Below are 17,500 nucleotides of genomic sequence, written 5' to 3' on the forward strand. Positions count from 1 at the left end.
TTAAACAACTTACCCATAACAAGGTTTATATTTGTGTAAACGCATGCTTTTTAATCAGAACAGCAAGAAAAGTAAGCTTACTCCTGGCTCTTACCCCAACACCTTAAAGGGGTTGTTTGCCTTCCAAATCTCATTTTCAGTTTAGGCGTTTTCAAATTGTACACCATAAATAAAGAAATTTATCAAATTAGAACAGTTTGAAACACCCTTCCCAAAGCTGCTTTAGGGAGACATGAGAAGTTGAAAAATGAAGAGCTAAAAAAATCGATATTAGAAAAATTGTCAATAAAAAAATGATCATTTAGAAGTATTTAATATTTGTGTACTGTTCGAAAACAAAGTGTTACGTGATAAGTGCAAAATATCTAAAACCATTGTCTTAAACAGGTAGTTCGCCTTAGACCTAGATATTTTGAATGCTAACAATACAAAGTTAACGTAAACTACCTCTTTAATGTACATTTGGTGAATAAAGAATTTTATTAAGCCCTTATATCCTATAATGCTGAGTTTTATTATAACAGTATTCCTTTAAATTCAGGACATATATATAATGGGAAAACATGTTTTTTTCAAAACGCACAAGTTAACTGAGCTTCTCCAGCAGAATCCTGCAATGAAATATGTGTTTCAAAAACACAGATTGTTTTAATTTTGAAATTTCTCGTAAGACTAGCCATATTCTTGATTTCCCATGGTGCCACAGCCATGTGACTTGTGCTCTGATAAACTTCAGTCACATGTTACCGCTGAGCTACAAGTTGGACTGAACCCCTACAGATCCCATACCTGTACATTCATATTTTGAAAAGTAATTTTTTTTAGTGTCTGTATCATTTTAATTTGGCTGCTTTGGGGGCTTACGTATATGGATTTATTTTTCTCACATCCAACATCTAATACATTAAGGTAGAGAGTCCTGCTGCAGGGACACACAGTGCAGTGGGTTACGTCAAGTAGATCAGGCAGAGTATGTATATGTCTCTGTCATTTCTCATAAGAGGAGCATTGCGATCAGATTTCATTTTCAACTTTAAGCAATATTTTTACATCCAAAAATAGGAAAAAGCATTGCAGTTGTACAAAAGGTTGATATGATGTGAACATTTAAAAACAATACTTAACTTGTTAATATTTGAAAAGATTCATCAGTGAGGTCAAGATTGTTTTTTTTCATAATTGCCCTTTAAATTGGCTTTTTCTGACCTGTTTCTTGTATTTTAAAACAAAAAAACACATTTGCTAAATGTTGTTTTTTGGGGGTTTGTTTTTGTTTGTATGTTACCCAACTTCTCTCAGATGTTCTTTGGTATATTTTAGAGAGTTTACCTTTACTGAGTCAATGCAATTATTGCAGTAACTGTTCATATTTATCCTTTATATTGCAAGTGCATTTAAAGCATGACAGGCTCAGCCTTTTAAACCATGTAATATTGGTGGCATGTTGACCCCAGTGCACATTTTAAAAGAACCCACTTTAAGAGTTGTATTTTAATCCCTTTATGTAAAATTTTGATAGACGTAAATCAAGGTCTTCCTCACCTCGAAGACGATCTCCAGTCAGACGCGAAAGAAAGAGAAGTCACTCTCGTTCACCTCGTCACAAAACAAAAAGCCGTAGTCCTTCTCCTGTTATTGAGAAGAAAGAAATAGTAATACCAGAACCTGAACCGTCAATTAAAGGGAGAGAGCCTTCTGTCCAGGAGGCTACATCAACAAGGTAACTAGTTACATCATAAACCTAACCCCTCTCTCTGATATAATATAGCAGCACAATCTTCATGTTTTATATTTATTTTTCATATTTAGTTTTTCATTTAAACCCAGGCAAGGTGAAACATATGATTAAGCGAGTGCACCTCATGAGAATGAACTATATAACTGTAGGGGCAGCACCATAGCTTAGTGAGTAGTATTTCTGCCTTGCAACACTGGGATTCTGTTTTCAATCCCAGCCAGGGCACTATCTGCAAGGAGTTTGTATGTTCTCATGGTGTCTGCATAGGTTTCCTCTGTGAACTCCCAATTTCCTCCCACACTCCAAAACATACATTCACTGCTGACTAAATTAACCATAGTGTGTGTGAATGTGATAATGACCTTTAGATTGTAAGCTTCTCTAGGGCAAGGACTGATGTGAATATTGAATAATCTTTGTAAGTGCTGCAGAAATGTGTTGGCGCTATATAAAAGGATATAATAACAGGAAAATATAAATTTACTATCAATAGGTGAACTGGATCATCTTTAAGAGTAACCGCAGCTTTCTTGTATTACAGTGTAAAGACTATATCAGGCCAATAAACAAGTCTGTCAGCTAACTGTGCATCTGTCATGAATGACTTAACTAATGTAATGTGTGTTAGAGCAGTGTTTCAAAAATAAGTCTATAGTTAATTCTACATTGCTGAGCTTAAGTTATTATACATTCAGTTACTGTGTGTTTTATGTTCAATTGGAAGAAGACTATGTTGCTGAACAATTCTCTTGCAATGACTGAACATTTTGCTATATAGTAAATTTGGTAAATTTTAGTGCTGAACTGTTCTCCCTTGCAAAAAGCATGTTAGACACAAACCCTTTTCATATATCTGATTATCCCATTTTGCTTTGTTTAGTGCAAGAAAAAAATTAACTAGTTATTTCCTAATTAAAATATTAATTAAGATGCATGTTTAGCACAAACTCTATTTACTGATCCTATGAAATAGGTTGTACACAAATCCTTTAAATGTGATTTTCCCAAGCGGAGTAGTATAGTTGCCAAGTGATATAAAGTGTACTGTTGTGTTTGTGTGAAAATCTTTAGTTGACTTAGTTTGCTATGTCTTAGAAATTTTCCAGTTGCTTGTATAAATATTTACCATCTTTATTTTCAGTGATGTATTAAAGGCTATGAAACCAGAGCCTGCTGCAGATAACAAAGAGTGCTCACCTGAACCAAATACTCGCAAGGCAAAAGAGCGAGATCGTCATCGCCATAGATCGCGTTCGCGCTCAAAGTCTAAATCTAAATCTCGTTCTCCTTCACACTCCAGGCCCCGTAGACGCCACAGGTCACGGTCTAGGTAAGTCATCTTTACCATTTTAATTTTAGTTTAGCAAATTAGAATGCTAAATTTGTTCTGTAGAAAACTTTACCATACCCTAGAATAGTGCTGTCCAACTTCTGTGGCACCAAGGGCCGGAATTGTTCCGGCCTCCGTGGTGGAGGGCTGATAATGGAAGCTAGTTTTGACCACTCCCCCTTTTAAAACCGCACCCATGTTATCGCATGACCATAGCCATATTAATGGTGGTAGTACAGCAAAAACCTGCCATACTCTGCCTTCCCTACCCTGCCTGTGTGTGCCATACTCTGCCTTCCCTACCCTGCCTGTGTGTGCCATACTCTGCCTGCCCTACCCTGCCTGTGTGTGCCATACTCTGCCTTCCCTACCCTGCCATAACAGCCAGCCATCTATAATTTTAAAACCAATAAGGGTGGTATGTTTTCCCCTTGAGTTAGAAGAAAAAAACTGTACATGTGGAACAGTTTGTTGTGGTGGTATAACTTTTTCCAAAAATTTAGTGAATTTTCCATTTCAATTTTTTTAATCTTGCTCTGCACCTATAAAATTTGTCTCTTTTTTCTTGATCATTTTATAGAAGGTATAAAAGTATGCACAGTTATATTAAATTAATTATATTGTCTTAATAGGTCCTACAGTCCCAGGAGGCGACCAAGTCCTAGGCGTAGGCCTTCTCCAAGAAGGAGGAGCCCTCTGCGTCGCTTGCCTCCCCCACCTAGACATAAGAGAAGCAGGAGTCCAGTGAGAAGGTGAAAATGAATAATACATTGAATGCTTATGCCTACCGTGGTCTGTTTGGCTGTGTGCGGAAGTTAAGGAAGCTGTTGTAAAATGTTAACAGTGCTGCATATTTTAATTTCTAATGGTCTAGGTAGTGCTGGGCGGTATACCGGTAAAAACCGATCACCGGTTTTTTTTTTGAAACCGATATGAATTTTCTACATACCGGTGTGCTGAATACTTCCGGGTGCGCACGTGACGTCAGCGCGCACGTGACGTCAGCGCGCACGTGACGTCAGCGCGCACGTGACGTCAGCGCGCACACTCTACAAAAGCGCCATCGCTAGGACGCATTCAGAGTCGGATACCAATGTGAGCTGTCGGGGGGTGCCTGGCCAGTAATTATATTTTATGTGAAGGGGATGGGGTTGTGTTTGGGGGGGATGGGGTTGTGTTTGGGGGGGGTGGGTGGGGGGTTATATTTATGTGAAGGGGATGGGGGGTGTTTGGGGTGGGTGGGTTATAACTTATGTGAGGATGGGTTGTGTTTGGGGGGTGGATGGTCGGAGTGGGGGTTATATTTATGTGAAGGGGATGGGGGGTGTTTGGGTGGGGTGGGGGGGGTGTGTGCGGTGAATGGGGGGTGGGTGGGGGTGCGTGCGGATGGGGGGTGTTGGGGTGGGCGGGTGTGCGTGGAAGTGCGGGGGGTGGGGTTGGCGTGCGGATGGGGGGTGCGTGCGGATGGGGGGTGGGGGGCTGCGTGTGGATGGGGGGTGTTTGGGGTGGCGGGGGGGTGCGGGGTGGCGGGTGTTGGGGTGGTCAACCTAAATCATGCATGGGGAAAAAAAATACCGTCAAATACGTGATACCGATATAATTTTGAAAAAATACCGTGATATAAATTTTTGGTCATACCGCCCAGCACTAGGTCTAGGTTCTATACATTATAACTTATTAATACAATAACACTTTCCTACTACAGAAATTAAAATTCAATGCTTTAAAGCAATACTGACAGCCAATTAAAACATTTTTTTTTTACACTTGCTGTTGTGTTTAAATTTGTCTCAGCTTTAAATTCCTTATAAACTAAATCTGCAAAGTTTTTTCGCTTCATAATTATGGTAGCACGAATTACAGACCCACGGAGCAGCCATGTTTGTTCCCCTCTTCTGGGTTTTTATTTAAATGCCTCCCAAGTAAATAAATATGCCCAATCACAAACCTCCAATGCCCCTTCTGCTTTCAGCTGGTGTGTGACATAAGCTCAGCTCCGTTGTCTGTGTAATGGGGAGGGAGAGCCCTTAGAAGCAGGCAGGCAGGCATGGGAAAGCTTAACCTGGCCTGCTATTTAAGTCTTCGTGCAAAGAGCAGAGTTTGGGGGGGACAGCCCTTTGAAGCAAGCAGGCAATGGAAAGATCAAGCCTGCCTGCTATCTAGTTCACAATGCGATGTGAGGAGCAAGTGAAGGGAGGGGGAGCTCCTTGAAGCAAACGCCAATCTGAACAGATTGAGAAGCTATGGTCTGGTAGACAGGCGGGTTCAGGATCTTCAGTAGGATTTATGTAGAAAAACAGGACTTTTAGCAAAAAAACAGTCAACATGACCTATAGGTAGGTTTGGAAGTAGGTTCATATTTTTATAATTTTATAAAAAAAAAAAAAAACTAAAATCTTTTAAGAGCTAGTTCATAGTTTTTCTTTGAGATAATGCCTGTGCAATAAATTGTCATTTCTTCCAGGAGAAGACATTCTTCTGCTTCTTTGTCTGGAAGCAGCTCATCTTCATCATCTTCTCGGTCACCTCCACCCCCAAAGAAGCAGCCCAAGAGGATCTCTTCCAGCCCTCCCCGTAAACCTCGACGCTCTTCCCCTTCATCAAGTCCACCGCCACGACGAAGGTACAGACCATCTCCAACCCCACCTCCAAAGAGAAGATCCCCATCTCCAACTCAGTCTTCTCGTCCTAGAAAGATTAGAGGTTCTGTATCTCCTGCTAGACCTCCAGGTAATTTGTATTTTTATTAGTGTTTTTAAATATACCTATGTATCTATTGTACGTTTTGTCTTTCTTTTCCTCAACGTAAACTCTGTTAGAGAGCTGTTGGCAGCCATTTTGATTCATCAATTGAAATATAATGAGCCTGATTTATTTTCATTGGTGCTAAATGTGACAAGGGATGTCGGCAACTTTTGAAGACTTTTTAGTTAGTAGATTGAAGCTGTGATAGCTTTGAATAATTGCATTGATGCAGTCTGAGACCTATGTTAGTAAATAAGCTAAAAAGTGTTCAGAAGATGTAATGAGCATTAACTGAAGCCATTTTCCTAGTTGACATAGCATGCATTCACCAATATTTTGACAGGACAGGACCTTGCCAGTGGGCAGGACCACCCCCACTCACTTTTTTTTTTTTTTGGGTCTGGGTCTCGGTGGGTTGTTGGAAGCCCCATGCTCCTCACTTATGGGATTAGCAAGGGAAGGCCACAGTCATTCAGGAGCAGTCAGGGTGAAGCCTTCTCCCACTTGGTGGGAGAATATATATTTTCTGCACAATCTGAGTGCTGTGGGTGCTTTCTACTATGGAAATATATCGGCTACAGCTCTGTTTTAGCCCTAATCCTAAATTAAACTGTGGAAAGATAATGTGTCTCAAAAACTCATGTAACACAAGCGCTGCAGAAAGAACAACAAGTTGTGCTCAAAAATATGATCACAAGAACACAAATAAAAACTGACATTACAGGCATGCGTAGTGTTCGCTATTGGCTTTTGTAAGATGCTTTGGTTGATTTGGTACAAATCAAGGTCTATAGCTCTTTCAGAAGCAGCAAGGAGAGCTTTGTGGCTTAAGCCCTGGCCAGCAGACGTGGCCTCCCAAGACTAATCTTTGCCAGTTCCTTTTGAGGGTGACATGTTCTTTGGAGAATAATTAGATGCAATCTTTAAAGTCTTCAGAGTTCAGTTGGAAAATCCAGAATGAGTAGTTCTCACAACCAACGTGTCAAGTTCAATGAGAGGTTAAAAGGGAGAGGCTCAGAAAACATTCAACCCAATATTATAAAATCTGGGACAAGTTTGTACAGTTTAATTTTTGCAGTCCAAGTCCCTGTCTGTCCAACTGCCTGCATTATAGTGAATTTCCCTTTTTATAAAAAAGGGCCTTCATTTGAGCACACACAGAGCAGGTGTCAGCAATTTCTGCTTTGACTAGAAAGGTTGGCCTCTAGAGCCTTTAGTCTTAAAAGTCTTATATACAATAATGAGAGTGAGGCCTTGTATTATAAAAAAATTTTCTTGGGATCTACCATTTGTTTTGGAAGACTTGACAAAGCCACCTTTTGAGCCCTTAGAGAGCTTCTCTGTGGAATGACACATTTTGTTTCAGCCTGTATAGTGGGAGAATTGACTGCTTTGTGCTCTTTACAACCCTTTACAGCAGTCTTTGACCCGCTTTTAAGTTCCTTCCAAAAGTAATTTCAAAATTGAATAAGGATTGAGAAGGGTCTTTCTTCTCCAAAGTCACAGAAAGAAGATATGCTGGATTTTTAAGGCCCCAAAGGCAGCATAGGGCAGGCAGAGTATGGCACACACACAGGCAGCATAGGGCAGGCAGAGTATGGCACACACACAGGCAGCATAGGGCAGGCAGAGTATGGCACACACAGGTAGCATAGGGCAGGCAGAGTGCTGCCTGTGTGTGCCATACCCTATGTTGCCTATGAGAGGTGAACCTGGCAGGGGTTTGTTCTGGGAGTTTGTTAGCAGTTGGAAATAGCCATTACATGGTCCCTTAGGTGTGTAATTATGTGCTGGGGGTTGCTGTGCTATCCACAGGGGAGGAGCAGGAGGCATATGGATTTAAGGGTATGTCTTATTATGACATAATATAATTCTTTCACATATGAATGACGGTTGATATCCCTGCAGTGAGGACCAAGCATTTGGGGTTTTACTGCACTACCACCATTGTGATAAAATGGGTGTGGTTTGAAGTGGGTGTATTTTAAAGGGGGAGTGGTCAAAACTGGCTTCCATTAGCGGCCCTCCACCATGTATGCAAGAGAAATTCCAGCCCTCGGCACCGCAGAAGTTGGACAGCACTGCTATAGGCTAAAGCTCACCCACTTGGTTTAAAGCAGAAGCCAGGATAATAGCTGATCAGATTCCCAACTACTGACTGGTTTCGTCTTTCTTGAGGCTCATCAGTGTAGTGCAGGGTTTTCTGATCCGCTTGGGTAGCGTCACTCTGGATTCGCAAACAGATCATTAGGGTTGAGGAGACTGGCTCATACAGATACAAGTGAGCAAAAGGAATTCTGGAAATCACTACACTGATGAGCCTTAAGAAAGGCGAAACCGGTCTGTAGTTGGGAATCTGATCCGCTATTATCCTTCTGCGTTAAAATCCAGTGGGTGAACTTTAGCCTATAAGATAAACCCGTGTAAATGGGACTTTATAAGAATATGTTTGGAATTCATTCCCAAAATTCCTTTTGTTTACTTGTGTCTGTATGAGGCAGTCTCCTCAACCCTAATGATTTGTTTTTGGTTTATTTCTGCGATTGTAAGAGTTTACAAGTCAGCAGTCAGGAAGGTTCCCCAGGATTTTAAAAGCTCATTCAACCAGGGTATTAGCAGGTTCCTTGGTGATGGAAACAGAGCATCGTCAGAAGCAGTATGTAGATTGGACACATTCATTAAACAATATAGGTTAGATGCCCTTGACTCTAAAGAAGCCAGATTTGGGAGGAAGGTTTTGCAGTCAGTTGTACATTTTGCTGAATAATAATAAACAATAGAATTCCTGTACTGTACTGAAGTTTTCTAGTCCTGGAGGCATGGGGAAACCAATGGGGTGAACCTCCAATTGAAATTGGTCCTCCAAAGTAAACTGTGTGACCTGCCCCTGCCCAGATATTCCTGTCTGACAAACAGAGTACCCAAAGCCAGCATGTTTAGACTCGTTTGACAGGCAATATCCGATGAAACCTATACCCAGTTTTTGGTACTGCTGGTATAACTGGTATGGGTTCTAGCAGCCTAAATGTGTGAGTTTATGGTGTAGCCTCCTCATCACCTATGATGGGTCCTGATGTGAACTCTTAAGTCACCCCCAAGTGGGCTTTCACTCTCCCACATGGCATGACTCTTATTAGCCAGGGCTTAGAGCAGGGCATCCCAGGTTGTGGGATCTTTACACTTGGCTGGTTCCAGACCCTAGTAGATAGAAGCCTGTTAAATATTTTTTTGGATACCATGACCTGCTTTATTAACTCGTACAGGTCTGTCATGACAGCCAGTAAAAAAAATAATTAAGACCAATAGAATATTTTCAATATAGCACTCTCTACATCAGTGACCCCCAACCAGTGGTTTGTGAGAGAGCCTTCTATAGGCTGCCAGGCCACATAGGGACTACCAAATAGCCAATTATAGCTCTTATTTGCACCCCCAGGAACTTTTCCCATGCTTGTGTTGCTCCCCAGCACTTTTTCCATCTGAATGTGACTCACGGGTATAAAAGGTTGGGGATCTCTGCTCTGCATCATACTAAAAGTTAATTTAAAGGTGAACAGCTCCTTTATTGTTTTTTTAGGAGCATGAGTGTACATAAATCTTACTCTAAGGGGCAGATTTATCAAAATGTGAGTTTAGAGCTTAATACAAAAAAACTCACCCACGTTCTATTTATTCCTATGGGATTTTTAGAAGCATATTTATCAAATGGTGAGTTCTAAATTTTGCCCATTGATAAATACACTTCTAAAAATCCCATAGGAATGAACAGAACATGGGTGAGTTTTTTTGTATTAAGCTCTAAACTCACATTTTGATAAATCTGCCCCTAAATGTCCATTAGGCTGAGCTGCTATAACCATTGCTCTGAGCTGGTCCCTTAGTTTGGAACTCACTGGGATTTCTTTGGTTTTCCATAATATGTCCAGCTTTTCTGTCTGAAGCCTTCTGTTTTTTTTCTAAAATAGTTTTCTAATATTTGCTTTTGTTTGTACCTCCTTAAAGATGTTTGTTCTATTTTTTATTGTAGTGATAAAACATAAAGTCATTGAAAAGAGAAAGTCCCCTTCACCTCCCTCAAAGCCCCGCAAAAGAGATTTATCAGAATCTGGTAGGTATATCAATGGATGTATATTTGTCACATTTACGGTTACCTTATTATAACCCTAAACAACTAAAACCATTGTCAAGCTTTTAGTTATTATTTATTTATAAAGCACCAACATATTCCGCAGCGCTGTACAAGAGGTGAAGAGGGCCCTGCCCAAAAGAGCTTACAATCTACAATATACTATTTCTGCTTCTAAAAGGAGAAGAATGCTCTTTCCTCGTGCTAATGGTTTCATACAGACAGACAGGCGTTTCTTCCTGTGTTCCCTTGCGGTGGCGTTCTGAGTTCCACCGCTGGGCAGCGCAGAAAAAAATGCATCTCATTCTTTAACTTTCTGGCACAATGACTGGAGATGGCTGCCTAATTCTGGATTTTAGAATTATTTGCAGTGTACAGTGTAAGTTAGTAATAAAAACTACACCATATAAATCATGACAATCCCCTTAACTAGCAAATAGCATGAAAACATCCACGGTACAGATTTTGCCTTGTTTTATCTCAGGTCTTTTCAAGTCTGTTATTATTCATTCTAAATAATAACTGTACTGCATGTCTAAAAGAAGTGGCTGCTGGCAGTTAAAGGAAAAGTCAACCCAAAATATAATTGTTTGCTAAGAAAAGAAAACATAATTCTAAGCAACTTTGCATTATACATTCATTACAAATTTGCAATGGTTTTTTACTTACCGTATATACTCGAGTATAAGCCGAGTTTTCCAGCACTCAAAATGTGCTAAAAAAGGAATCCTCGGCTTATACTCGAGGCAAGCAGTAAGGGCACTTACATGTCCGCAGCCGCCGCTGAGCACCAAGCACAGAGCGATGAGGATGAACACACAGCCCGTCTCGCGCACACCCCCCGCCATTTGTTCCCATTCACTAGGCAAGCGCTGATGGTGGCAGGCAGACTGTCTCAGACAACGGTGCAGCTCTCTCCCAAACACCCCGACTGTCTTCTCTAAGTAGCAGCTGCACTCCCTAGCCGTGGGGGCTTCTTGCTCGGGGGCCCCAGACAGTCCTACTGGGTGAGCCAGCTGTGTGTGACTGCCAGTTGGTCCAGTGGGGACGGTTTAGCTGAGACCCCCTTCTCGTGCGATGTGCCGGTCCAAGCCGAACATGCACGCTCGGCACGTCGGGCAAGCGCAAAGACGCCTCAGCGACACGCCAATATGTGCCGCGCCGAGCGTGCATACTGCGCACCCCACCCTTTCCTCCTGGTCTGTGCACACCATCATGGTTTGACCGCACTGGTAATGGCCTGGCAGAGCTCGTCACTGACACAAACTTTAGCAGGGAGGGGGGAGACGTGCCATGTTATTTAAAGTTTATTGGATTTTGAAAATAGCTTGATAAATGTATGCTGTATTGCCCCCTTCATTTCCCAAAATGGTTGGTCCCTAGAAAGGTACCTCTGTTGTCTGCCTCCATTTGCAGCCATACATAATCAGCTAGCTGGCAGCACAGGTGGGCACAGGCCAGAGTCTCATACCTGAACATCAGTAGTTTGGACTGCAATAGAGGATTGTTTGGTTGTTAGAGGATGCTGTAGGAAGGATAAAGGATTGCAAACACACAGCCCTGATCTGCTGTATGGGGTGTGGGCAGGACAGATGGCAGTTCTGTCAGCGAGTAGATGTGAAATTCCTAATGTGAGATTTTATGGGCAGCAATCAAAGTACAAGGCACACAGTCATTAGCAGCAGCGGAAACAGCCCCCACCCGCTTTTTACTGATAAAAGTGATTTATAAAGTAACAGAAGCAGTGGACTTTGCCAACTAACAAGTATGGAGACCCATTTAAAACAAATTGCTCATCTATATAGATCACTTGACCACCCCTCTTTTTTGTCTACATCTGTCCAGGTGATGATGGCCCCTGTGGCCCCATAAAGTAGAGTTAGTCTTGTACCAACTGGTCAGAGTTACATTAGCAGCTTAATGCTGTTAAATGGCCAGAAAATGTATCCATCTAACAAGCGCCGGTTTAGTGCTAGGCTTATACTCGAGTCAATAAGTTTTTCCAGTTTTCTTAGGTAAAATTAGGTACCTCGGCTTATATTCGGATCGGCTTATACTCGAGTATATACGGTATTTGTATATATAATTGCTATTAGAAGTAGTGTTTGCCAGTCCTTTTCCATTCTCTGCTTCTCTGCTGTCTTGCCATGAGGCAGTGAAAACAATGATTTGAAGTCTTGCACAGGAAGAACAGTTGCCATTTTTGGCTCTGTAATATACTATAGAATTAAATCCTCTCTCATACAAAATAAGACTTTTTTTTTTCTTTGGCAAAGAAATGTTTTAGGTGCTATGTTCTATTTACGATGGGCATGGCTACCAGCTCATTGTAAAAGGACGCACAATAGCTTAGCTCCGGAGCTCTGGGTCCCATCAGTAAAACCTAAAAGTTTGGGGTTTTTTTTTTAAAAAAAAAAAACGTGGACACCGAGCCTATACCACAAGAACAACATCCTCTGCCTCAGAGCACTTATAGGTGGCATCAGAATGGTGCCGAACAGGTAGATACTCAAACAGAGCCCAACGCTAACCAATCTATTTTTCGGGATAAAAATCCAGCCAAGAGGTATGCACAGGGCTGATAGCCACCAAAGTGGATGAAGTGGAAGTAGAATTATCCATTATCCGCCACGACGTGCAAAAGAATAAAGGAACGGCCCGCGGCAGTGAAACAGCGTGTCAGTGAGCTAGAGGATGTAAGCAGACCACTCAACGCAAATGCAAGAACTTCAAGCCACGGTACAAACCTGGAAAAACAAAGCAGACACAGTAACATCTGCTTGCTGGGATTCCCGGAATGTGCGGAGGATGAGTCTCTAGAATGATTTATTCAACAATGGCTTATTAACTTGTTTGGCAAAGACTCACTCACATCTACCTTTTCGGTAGAGTGAGCCCATAGGGTTCCTATGCAACCACCACCGCCAGGAGCCCCTGCCCACCTGTTAATAGCCAGATTATTGAATGCGAGAGACAGAGACAAAATACTTTTTATTGGAAAGAAACAAAGGGCAATTACCATTTGAAAATGTAAATTTTGCTATATATCCTGACTATTCCCTGGAGGTGCAAAGGCAATGTGAAAGTTTACTAAAATTAAAATAGCATTAAGGGAGATGAAGATAACGTACACCATGCTGTATCCCGCCAAACTGCATATCTCGGCAGAAAGCAAAGCTCACTTCTTTACCACTCCACAGGAAGCCGCAACATGGCTCCATACCAATAAACATCAGAATGGATAAAATTATCTGTCGGATCCCACAGGGTGTATAGGTTGGGACAATAGTATGCCATAAAATGAGGTTAACAATTAGCACTTTGCACAAACTTGATAATTCATTATGATACCTCGAAGAAGGGAAATGGACTTTCTGCACAAATAAGCATGGATGTTGCCAGCTTCTCATCCGCTGTTTTCACCACTGAGGCACCTGACAATGGAGCTAACTAGTTCCCCACCAACTCTGACTTCCTCTCTACAAAGGCCACACAGTCCAAGCAGGAATTTAAGCTAACTGCACCCAGCAGCACTCCTAAATGAGTGCATTTTGGTTCAGCTTTATTTACTGTTTGGGTCAAACCTTTTTTCACTATATCCCGTAAGGCGTAAGCATTTGGGGAGGAAAGGGGAAGATAGCAAAGCAATGCTTATAAATATATACTGTATAAATCAATGTCTATCTGGGCCCGGGGAGTTCAACAGGTTGTTAGTTCAAAAGTTAACCAGGCAAACGGTCAGGCTAAAGCCATGGTATTCAGCCAGGGTATACATGATGCATAATACTACAGTTAATATAAAATTTATATGAATATGGGTTTCTGTATTGAGCTGTAATGTACGGGGATGAAATGACCCAATTAAGAGAAGACACATTTAACTGGAAGTAAACTTGCCACATTACAGAAGCAGTGGGTCGGATCAGGGGCCCCCGCAGAGTCCTCCACCTGACATCCTGGCATAAGTTTAACGCGTCAGGGGAGGAACGGTCGGTCGGGGAAGCGCTGGCAAGGGCCGGGTCTGGGCTGCTGGGGCCCACCGGGATTTTACCTGGTGTCCTAGGGGCCCAATCCGGCTCTTGGTCGGATGGAGTTATCACTCTGCTTTTTCTACATGTACTTTGTGGTACCTTCATCCTAGTCAGGAAGTCAGCTGTATTTCAACCCCTTAGGGTACAACCAGACCTACAAGTTAGATATGTGTTTGCCTACTGCTTACTAAACGCCACCGCTGTCATTCTGGCCAATATATATATTCCCCCTCTATACTCCGATGAATGTATCCAAAATCTGACTACATTTATAACATCCTACCCCCATGCCCAAATTATATGTGCAGGGGACTTTAATTCAACTCCCCATCCACAGAAGGACAGACTTCATAAAAACACATTAATTTTAGTCCCCTTCAATTCCTTCAATTTGTTAGCTCCAACAAAAGCAATGGGATTAATAGAAGGATGTACGCAACCTGCACCCTAATGAATTACAATACTCATGTTTTTCTACATCTCACTTTTCCCTCTCAACTATTGATTTAATAATTTGTGTCTAAAGGTGTATTAGCAGATATAAGTAAATCTGAATACTTTCCAAGAGGTATATTAGATCATGCCCCTCTGCTAACTAAATGGGAGAATCTGAAAACTAACACGCACAAGAGATGGTCTCTTAACCCAATATGGTTAGATATTCTAGACATAGATGAACAGATTTTAGAATTTTTAGAGGAAAATGCAAACACTGCAAGTCCCTTGGTGGTATGGGATACCTTTAAAGCATACATTCGGGGAATAAAACGTATCTAGATCTTCCTAAACTTCCAGAGGATTATAAGAAGCAGCCCCCGTCTTCTAAAAACATTACAATGTGCAAAAGAGGAAGGTGTTCTTCCCTCATCTATGTATGAGGCCTCTATAGTGCTTCTAAATAATCCCAGGTAAAACCCTGCTCAAATGGATGCATACCGTCCTATTTCACTTGGCAAAGGTCCTTTCTGCTAGAATAGATAATGTACTAAGCTTTATCATTTCAGAGGATCAAACTGGATTTATGCCAGGCAAATCCATGGCCCTTTTTAATAACTTTTCTTGTAGACTCACCCTCACTAAATCGCAAACCCCATAGGATTTTCCGTTCCCAGTGGTAAATCAATTTACATACATGGGAATAAAGGTGAAACTACCCCTAACACACTTCTATGAACTTAAAGGAGAAGGAAAGGCTAATAAAGAGTTAATCCCAAAATGCAGGCATACCTTCAGTTCTCTCAATAGTGCCCTTACGTCTCCCCACATTTCTCCCGTTCAGATGATCAGAAGCCTCCATAGGTAAAAAAAAACGCTGAGCTGTGTAAAGAAAGTTCCCATAACGCCTTGATCCTGCACTGAGACCCAGACCAGTGTACATGCTTAGTTAGACTATGATTGCGTGTCTCTGGCACAGGAAAACAAAGACAACAAAACTTGTGACTGAGGACTGTTTCTGTGAGTGCTTATGGGTGTATTTACTTAGACCTTTCTGTAAAAGCTTACTTAGTTTTTACCTTTCCTTCTCCTTTAATGTAAATCCCCCGATGGAAAAAACAGTAGCTAAAGTTAAAGCATAGGAATCATTCACACTAGGTCCAATGGGCAGAATCCACCTACCACTCTCCAACATGGGAAAGACCAAAGAGCTGTCCAAGGATGTCAGAGACAAAATTGTAGACCTGCACAAGGCTGGAATGGGCTACAAAACCATTAGCAAGAAGTTGGGAGAGAAGGTGACAACTGTTGGTGCGATTGTTCGAAAATGGAAGGAGCACAAAATGACCATCAATCGACCTCGCTCTGGGGCTCCACGCAAGATCTCACCTCGTGGGGTGTCAATGATTCTGAGAAAGGTGAAAAAGCATCCTAGAACTACACGGGAGGAGTTAGTTAATGACCTCAAATTAGCAGGGACCACAGTCACCAAGAAAACCATTGGAAACACATTACACCGCAATGGATTAAAATCCTGCAGGGCTCGCAAGGTCCCCTGCTCAAGAAGGCACATGTGCAGGCCCGTCTGAAGTTTGTCAATGAACACCTGAATGATTCTGTGAGTGACTGGGAGAAGGTGCTGTGGTCTGATGAGACCAAAATAGAGCTCTTTGGCATTAACTCAACTCGCTGTGTTTGGAGGAAGAAAAATGCTGCCTATGACCCCCAAAACACCGTCCCCACCGTCAAGCATGGGGGTGGAAACATTTTGCTTTGGGGGTGTTTTTCTGCTAAGGGCACAGGACAACTTATTCGCATTAATGGGAAAATGGACGGAGCCATGTATCGTGAAATCCTGAACGACAACCTCCTTCCCTCTGCCAGGAAACTGAAAATGGGTCGTGGATGGGTGTTCCAGCACGACAATGACCCAAAACATACAGCAAAGGCAACAAAGGAGTGGCTCAAGAAGAAGCACATTAAGGTCATGGAGTGGCCTAGTCAGTCTCCGGACCTTAATCCAATAGAAAACCTATGGAGGGAGCTCAAGCTCAGAGTTGCACAGAGACAGCCTCGAAACCTTAGGGATTTAGAGATGATCTGCAAAGAGGAGGGGACCAACATTCCTCCTAAAATGTGCGCAAACTTGGTCATCAATTACAAGAAACGTTTGACCTCTGTGCTCCTACTACAAGCTCCTTTTTGGATAGAAAAAAGTTTTTACTAAAATAGAGGCTATATTCTGACAGTATGGACGAGATCCCGACCTAGATTGAGTCTGAGTACTCTTACCAGAGACAAAGATAAAGGAGGAGTAGCACTTCCCAATATTATTATTTATATACTGCCATCAATTTACACAGCGTTTTACAGAATAGAGGGGTACAAAAGACATAACAGTTAACATGTACATATAAACAATTCACAAAAATGGTTTGCAGATGAGGATCAGAGACACTAGGGGGAGGGCCCTGCTAAAAGGGAGGAGTGAGACATAAGGTCAGGGTAACTAGCATGGCGTTGGAGTTCATGTAGATGTGTAAAGTGACAGTAAGTGCGAAGTGAGAGGTGAAAACCAGTGGTTAGTGAATGTTTGGGGGTATAGGTTATAGGCTGTACTTGCATCACCAAACTCTGTTCCATCTGCACAAATTTCTCCTGGGAAGCTAATGTATGCCCTATCAATGGCTTTTTATTAAAAACAAAACAGCAAATACAACATCAATGTAGTAATACAACATGCTAAAACAATATGGTTTAAGGCAGCACAAATCCTTCAATTTACAGGCATCTTTTTGCAAACCCAACTATTGTGTAACTATTGGTTTCCACACTTTGCTAAATTAGAGGATAAACCAATATGGATAAACTGAAATTTAAAATATAGGAGATAAGTGGCAAAATGAGGCAGTGGTCACATTTAATAGTCTCAAACAAACCTTTCAGCTTCCCTCTGCTCAGTGGTTACAATATATGCAGGTACAAAATAACAAACTAACCAAATATCTCAAAACTTAACAGTAGAACGAATAATGGGAGGATCCAAAAGTGACTAATACCTTTGCTTTATGCCAATCTGCACGATAAAATGTTCA

At 41.7% G+C, this 17,500-nt stretch overlaps 1 protein-coding gene and 1 long non-coding RNA gene across 8 annotated transcripts in view; both read left to right on the forward strand.

Annotated features, from left to right (window-relative positions):
* Nucleotides 1-17,500, forward strand: part of srrm1 (serine and arginine repetitive matrix 1) — a 41,902-nt gene that overhangs the window by 14,876 nt on the left and 9,526 nt on the right. For 5 of the 7 annotated variants that reach the window (XM_031895839.1, XM_031895835.1, XM_031895837.1 and 2 more), the window contains 5 exons: nt 1,520-1,720; nt 2,880-3,068; nt 3,701-3,820; nt 5,533-5,798; nt 9,841-9,921. In XM_031895839.1, coding sequence (XP_031751699.1) covers nt 1,520-1,720; nt 2,880-3,068; nt 3,701-3,820; nt 5,533-5,798; nt 9,841-9,921 — 857 coding nt within the window. 7 annotated transcript variants of the gene reach the window in all.
* On the forward strand, nt 3,827-4,832 carry LOC116408853. The gene is made up of 2 exons (XR_004221324.1): nt 3,827-3,936; nt 4,720-4,832. It is a non-coding gene; the product is annotated as an uncharacterized LOC116408853 (long non-coding RNA).

This window comes from Xenopus tropicalis, chromosome 2, assembly GCF_000004195.4.
Source record: "Xenopus tropicalis strain Nigerian chromosome 2, UCB_Xtro_10.0, whole genome shotgun sequence".
Classification (NCBI taxonomy): domain Eukaryota; kingdom Metazoa; phylum Chordata; class Amphibia; order Anura; family Pipidae; genus Xenopus; species Xenopus tropicalis.